This window comes from Crocodylus porosus, unplaced genomic scaffold, assembly GCF_001723895.1.
Source record: "Crocodylus porosus isolate Cpor-Errol unplaced genomic scaffold, CroPor_comp1, whole genome shotgun sequence".
In the NCBI taxonomy this organism is placed as follows: domain Eukaryota; kingdom Metazoa; phylum Chordata; order Crocodylia; family Crocodylidae; genus Crocodylus; species Crocodylus porosus.
Window position 1 is genome coordinate 85499712 of NW_017728947.1, and position 7607 is coordinate 85507318.

General features: G+C 42.5%; 1 protein-coding gene across 1 annotated transcript in view; it reads right to left on the reverse strand.

Annotated features, from left to right (window-relative positions):
• Nucleotides 1-2083: 2083 nt before the first annotated feature.
• KCNK10 (potassium two pore domain channel subfamily K member 10) overlaps nt 2084-7607 on the reverse strand; it is a 145215-nt gene continuing 139691 nt past the window's right edge. Inside the window, exon 7 of the mRNA XM_019552379.1 lies at nt 2084-5614. Within this exon, the coding sequence (XP_019407924.1) occupies nt 4991-5614 (624 nt within the window). The 3' untranslated portion in view covers nt 2084-4990. The remainder of the gene's footprint in view (nt 5615-7607) is intronic.

The following is a 7607-nucleotide window of genomic DNA, read 5'->3' on the forward strand; positions in this document are numbered from 1 at the left end:
ACTAATTAACTCCACCATAGGATAGTACTGCCAGGCACAAGTACTATCCTATGGCAGAGTTATTTACTCCACCATAACGCACATGTAGATGCTCATGACACTGGCTGGGGCATGAGGATGCTTCAGTGTGAGTTGTCTGCTGGCTAGCCCCATAATTCAACACCCTTATACCCAAGCCAGCCCTCCACAGCACTCCGAGCTGGGGTGAAACAGCCCTGGGCTGGCAGGCTGACCCCTAAAGCCCCCTGCCAGCCAGGGCTGCTCCACCCCAGCTCAACGTGCTGCAATCCCAGATGCACATGCAAATGCAGTGTCTGGGAGCAATAAATTCTAGTACAAACTGCGCTGGAGTTTATTCAGCTGCATTATTTGCACATGTAGATGCACCCTATGAGTTAAATCCTGCTCCTCCTGACTGCATTGATTTCAACAGAAGCAGGTTCTGGCCCTAAAGTAGTTAAACCTTAATATTGGGTCACAATAAACAGGGGTGAGGGAGGAACTGAAGCTGCTTGGGGCACCATTTAGTTCCTACTTGTTTAGTCAGTTGTATTACTGCTGTATGTTAATATGCTAAATAGCATGAACTCTGGTCTTTACGTACTTTTTTTTCTTGAGGCTGGAAAGGGTATGAATATAACAGTTCATTTTATTTTGGCAGCATAAATGTTCTCCTGAGCAAAAAAAAAATACCCATAAACAACATAAATATAAACATATTCAGATAAATATGTCTCAGGGTTTGCCATAAGATGAGCATACAGACCTAGTTTTGATTTTCTTTACCCTGGTTTAGGGAATATCCTAGCCCCAAAAGATCCTGGTACAGCCCATATTTTATTGATGCTCATGGGTAAGAAATGGGCGTCATCCAAACTCATTCTGACTTGCTCAAGCTACTAGAAAAAATACAGAAAAAAGCAATGCACTAAACTGGTTTAACAAGCACATAATTCCATCAAGAGCTTCTAGGGACATCATAAATCAGACAGCAAAAGCACCACTCATTTATAATGTCCCCACTACACCCAAGGTGAGGTTTAGTTAATGCAAATGATGGTGGCCATTAACTAATATTTCTAATAATTAATTATTTCACATAAAATTTGTAAATGGGCAAATAAACTGTATAGAAAATCTGATGTGGATGAAGTTAAAACCCCAAACAGCCACTATGCAAAATTGGTGAGAGCTTTACAGTGGTTAAAGACTCAGTATGATGTGGCAGATGGGATGGAGAGCACACCACTGAAGTTTGCAAATGACACCAAGCTGGAAGGAGTAGTAGATATGCTGAAGAGTAGGCTTAGGATTCAGCAAGACCTCAACAAATTGGAGGTTTGGACCAAAAGAAATCTCATGAGGCTCAATAAGGACAACTGTGAAGTCCTGCATTTAGGACAGAACAAGCCCAATCACAGGTACAGGTTGGGGACTGACTAAGCAGCAGCTCTGCAGAAAAGGACCTGGAGGTTGCAGTGGACAATACACTGAATCTGAGCCAATAGTAGGAGTAGGAGTATTGCCAGCAGATCAAGGAAAGTGATATTCCTCTCTGTTCAGCACTGGTGAGGCCGCATCTGGAGTACTGTGTCCAGTTTGGGCTCCCCACTACAAAAGGGCATGGACAAATTGGAGAGAGTCCAGCAGAAGGCAACAAAAATGGTTAGAGGGCTGTGGAACATGACTTACGAGATGAGGCTAAGGGAACTGGGCTTAATTAGTCTGGAGAAGAAAAGACTGAGGGAGAATTTAATAGCAGCCTTCAACTACCTGAAGGGTGGTGCTAAACAGGATGCAGCTAGGCCAGGGCTGGGCAAAGTCTAATTCACAGGCTGGATCAGGCCCGTGGTGGACTCCATTTCCCAGCAGTCCCTTCCCCCCTTGCTGCAGCCAGTTTCCATGGAGATCCCAGAAGCAGCAGGGCTGTACCAGCAGGACCACGTTTTCCATGGAGACTGGCCCCAACTGCTACCGGGGTTGCCATGGAAACTGGCTGCCAGCTGGATCCACCATTTTGCCCACCCCTAGCATGTCCTACTAGAAGAAATTACACTAGGTACAGTGGAATTATCTTTCTGCATTTGGTAATCAAGGAGAATTGTTAATACAGTATACGTATACTGTACACTTTGGAATCATAGTAGTTCCTTCTGTGTACCCTATTCAGGCAAAATAAAAAAATAAAGTGCAATACAATATTTCCAGACTGACAGGGATATGAACCTCAGATCTAACATTTCTGAACCTTGTCTGGAATCCAAACCCAAATCTACAGTTAGCTCCTAGATCCATAATGGACTTAAGTCAAACCATAGATTTGAACAGCAGAAAACTTTACTGAGCCCAATCCTGAGACAGGTGTGTTTAATCCTCTGTGGGCCTGTGTAGGTAGTAAAGTAAGAAGCAACTCAATTCAAAATGAGATTAGCAGGAATGTGTTGGCCAGTGCCCTTGTGGCCCACATTTGGTTTGGCTCCTACATAGATACACAAGGAAAGGGGCAAGGCAAACGGGCTTTTATTCTTGTATAGATACTTTCCCCTGCTAGCATCTTTCTGGGATTTGAAGTTGGATGGGATTTGAGCATAGTCATAGTCGTAACCCTATCTCCATTGCACTGACCTGTCATGAAAGGAAACGTCTCCTCTACCTCCCCAGGGTGTCAAAGCTGTGGTCTGATACATGCTGCATGGTAGCCTCCAAAAGAAATCAGCTTCAATGTTTCTTGGGGATTCTAGCTAAATAGCAAGGCCCCCATCCAAATCTCTGCGTCATGCCACTGGTTGGAAAAGCCAGAATCTGTCCCTGTAGCTTAACAGATTTGTCAATGGATTAAGCAAAATCCAATTTTTGCTTTATTGGGCAAAGCCATTCCCACATGATTAAATTTTTCAACCAATGATTTTTTTCATGTTTAGTCTAGAACAGCCTATTTGGATAACTGGATTAAAGTTACAACACAATATTTCAGCTGAGGTGAATCAGTAAGAGAGGCCATAGTCAGTATTCCTCTGCTCTCCTGCAGCCACGGTTTTGGCCTAGAGTTGCAATTTGTGCACAAGCAATTGCATATGCAAATATGCACATTCCTTATTTACATGTGCTTTCGCATACTGCGCCCCACAGTCATGGTAACTGTGTGTGCAAGTAACAATTTGCAGGTGAAATCTCAAACAGTGTATACAAAAATTATGCATGCATTTCTGTGCATACGGTTTGTGGCCTGCAATTCCATAAAATCTATGTGTTCATGACTGGAAAGTGCCTGGATGTATGAGCAGTCTGTAAGACTCATAACATCTCTTCATTCTACAACCATGCTTACTTTGGCTGCAAACCCGTAAGGGGTGCAGTCAGAATTGCAGGTCAACAGAGTGAAGGTGCAGGGAAAAAAAACATAAGTTGTGCAATCATACATGCCCCACTTTCAACATGCAAAATTCTTTGCTTGTAATGACAGACAATGCATGTCACAAATTGAGTGCACCAGGTCTAAAGTTATCTGCATTTCCCATTAATTATTCCACAGCATTTTTTGGAGTGTTTACTCTGAAGTCAGGAGACATTTGTGCTTCGCATATCCACATGTCCAAACACCAAATAAAAAAACTCTCACAGTTTGGTTATGTCTCATTTTTAGTTTTGAAACACACAGAGCTTGTGTTTAGATTCTACTGAGAAAAGGATCTTGAAGAGAGTAAGTATCAAACAAAGAAAAAACAAAAGAAAGCAAATAAATTATTCAAAATACTTGTTTAAAAAGTTACAAAATATGACAGCATTAATGGCACTTAAAGCTAGAAGCACTTAAAAGATGTTCATCATAGTTTTTTACCATATTCTTTTTTTTTCTTTTCTTTTTTTTGAGATTATGACTGAAGCTCATGTCTAAACCCCAACCCACCAAAAGGGACATAGAGCCCTGAGATTCTAAGGTTGCCCTGGCCCTCATCTTAGTTTTAGATATACTCTTATGCCTATTCTTTAAAATTCAAATTCAGCTACAGAGAACAGCAGATTGCTGATATCATGCAAAGCCTATAGCTTTTTTTTCTGTCTTTAGAGTATTACAGCATTAAAACTGAATTCCCTTCAGTGATATAAAGTGTGAACAATAAAATTTTAAAAATTGCTGGCCCACTGTTTCATGTGCCAAACAAAACTTCATTTGAAATTTTGTTTTTCCTCTTTTAAACATTGTAGCACTAGAAGTTGTGATTTCTTCAGCATTTGTGAGTTTATATTGTATACTTCCAATAAGAGAGAGAATAAAATTCCTTTTTTTTTTTTTGGTTTTTTTCCTTTTTCTTATTTTTTTGTCATTGGTTAAGATAAGTATCAACAGTGTGGGGTTTTTTTGTATTTTCATATTTTTTAAAGAAAAAAAGCAAATCACACCCTTTAACATGTCTGCGTTGATTTTGCTACCAGCATCCAGCTGGAACTTATGTCTATGGACATTCTTTTGGAGTTAGAAAGGTAATGCATCTGATTTAAAAACTGAAAAAAGATCTAGCTTGGATCACGTGCCAAAACGTCAACTAAACCTTACTAAACGTTGCTAGCTCATCTGTAGTTCATTCCAACCATTTCTCCTGTTTTCTTCATTCCTAGTGGGAGGATTAATGTAGCCATAATCCGCTGAAAAGATACACTATTCTCAACCATTTTTTTTGCCCTCCCATGAGCTCTTTTAACATAGCTGCCCTTTAACATATTATGCCCTGGTGGTAGCACTCTGGTTGTATTGCCATGGTAAGCCTCTCTTTGCATTTTGCCATGGTAATCTCCTGTGTTGCTTTCTATTTCCATTGCACTGTGTTTTGTTTTGGCAGAGCAAGCTTTAGTCATTATGGCACAGTGAAATATTCTTCGATGCTATGTAATTCAGACTGAATAAGGAGTCTGTATAAGGCACGTGTCAATATATATATATATGTGTGTATAAAAAACACTAACATTAATCAAAGTCAAGCATCTTTTACATTTAATTTCTGTCTTCAAGTAATGCTTTGTTTTCATGTTCCCTTTCTTTGGTTTCAGTGGGGATCATTCCATTCTCCAGGTCTGAGTGCTGCTGGATACAATTGGTCAGGACTGCTGTGCTAGAAGAGTTCTCTGAGTTGCACATCTTCTCAGTCTCCTCTTCCTTCTTGTCCTCATCCAAGGAGTAGTTTCGAAAGGTCTCGTAAATCTTCCTCACATCCTCTGGAATGCTCTTTTTCAGGTCTTTGTTTTTCCTCTTGGTTAGCTTAGATGAAGAGCCGAACTTGTTGATGATGTTGTCTTCTGATGCCCCCTGCCCATGCTTGTTGAGTTGATCTGTTCCTTTAAGGCGCAGGTTGTTAGGTCTATTGTTGATGCTTTCCTGAGATGAGGCCTTGAAATGTCCTGTCTCCAAGGCAGCAAAGACAGAGCGCTTCTCTGGAGAGAGCATATCCAATGAGTGGGCCCTTTGGTCCAACCCTAGGCGCCTCCTCTCCATACTCCGAATGGTGGCTGCCCTTTGAAGTTTATCATGGATCTCCACACTGAGTCGCCTCCGTGTTTCCCTGAACTCAGCAGTCACATTGGCTTTCCATTCAGCTGCATGGGCTTTTATTTCACCAACCTTTCCAAGAGAAAAAAAAATAGAATCAAAACAGGGAAAATCTTTCCATAGAATAACACCACAAACTTTTTATTGTATGCTCTGTCATTAGAGATTCATCCAATCTGCAGGGCTGAGATCTAGATCCAAAGCCTAAACCAAACTTTCCCAGAATTCGTCAGTGGTCATCAAGCTCTAATCATACAAGGTTTGGACTCCGTGCCATATGAATGCCTTGTTTACTTTTCCTACATTTTGGTACCACCAGAAATCATTTTATATCTGGACTGCAAGTTAAAAGATTCCCAAACTTCTACCAAGCCTTCCTTGATTAGAACAATAAAATTATTGATGGAAAAGGTCCAGGCACTCAACAGGTAGACAGGAGGAGGAGATAAAATTAACAGCTATAATTATGCTAACTTCCTCCACAACAGCACCAGCAAACAAGCATTCTTCTATATCGGGCTTTGAAGTCTTTAATAACTAAGGCATTAACAAAACAACATGCCCGCCTATTCCTATCTTTTGCTCACAACTACAGCTATGCAATCTAACTGAAGTTTCTGTATTATCCCATGAAAGAATTCATTTAACATCTATATTTTTATTAATCCATTCCAAGTATTTCAAAAGACTGAGGCCAAGGTTCTATTCTACCTCTTGGCTGCAAAAGTAGACTTAGGCACATAAGTGTGATTCTGTTTCAGATTGCTTGAATCCCTGAAAAACTTTAAATATAAATAAATGTTGGCTAGGTCTGTCTCCTCCTTACTGCTTTTTTGTGACTCGGTCCGAAGGGTAAGATGAGTGTGTGTTACAAAAGTAGATGCATTAGTGGATTTGCAGGTCTTGAACAGGGTGGAACAGAATTACCCATATCTGTAACTAAAATGTGGAATAAAATCTGGCCCTAAGGGTCCATCCTGATGAGCATGCACATGCAGGGGCGTGCATTTCCCGTGGGACAAATAGCAGTGGCACATATTTCTGCCACTGCCATTTGTCCCCAGGCATACCATGCATGTGTACTTGAGCAACCTTACCTGGAGTCCTGAGGACCTCCCAGGGCAGCAGCAGTACCAAGACAGTCACTTGGAGCCAGGCTCCCTTTCTGGCAGCACATGCTGATGCCACATTCCTGCCTGAAATTTTTTTCAGTGCCAGTTTTTTCTGACCCCCAGGAACTACCAAGTTGCAAAACAGCAGCATAGTAAACAATTTCATGTGTGCCATGTGCAGTTTGCAGAACCCCAAACTGCTTAGAGGTGCTGCAAACTGCACATTAGGTTTGTGTGAAGCAGCTAGTATTCACTTCGGATTCAGATTTGGCTGATTCAGGGGACAGTGATTCGATTCAGTGATTCGAATCACTGTCCTGAATCAATTCAGCTGAATCTGATTCAGAGATTCAGCTACTGCCGAATCTGACAAATCTCCAAATTAGCCCCATCCCCCTGCCCACTCTCAATGGCTGCCCTGCCCAACCCTAGCTCCTGGCTCTTTGAAAAAAAAAGCCCCCACTCACTGGCTACTGCCTGACAAGGGGCCATCCCCACTGTCCCCCACTGCCTCTGCCATGAGCCCCCTGACCACCAGCCACTATCCCAGCCCCCCCATGGCTACCTCAACTGCCCCAGCTCCCAGCCCTTAAAAAAAAAAGCACAAAAAACCCTGAACTCACTGGCTCCTGACCAGCGGGGGCAGGGGCAATCCCCGCTGCCCCCTACTGTCCTGCACTGCATGGGGGGGGCTCTTCCACAAGCCCCTAGAAGCTCTGAGCCCACTGCAGCAGCTGGTGAGTCAGGGGTTTTTGTTTTTTTTAAAGGGCCAGGAGCTGAGGCAGGCGAGGCAGCCATGGGGGAACTGAGACAGTTGGGGGGGTTGGGCCTTGTGGCAGAGCCCCCCACACAGTTCAGGGCAGTGGGGGGCAGCAGGGATCACCCCTCCCCTCCACCTGGCAACACCCAGTGAGTAGGTTGATTTTTTTTTTAAACAACCAGGAGCTGGAGTG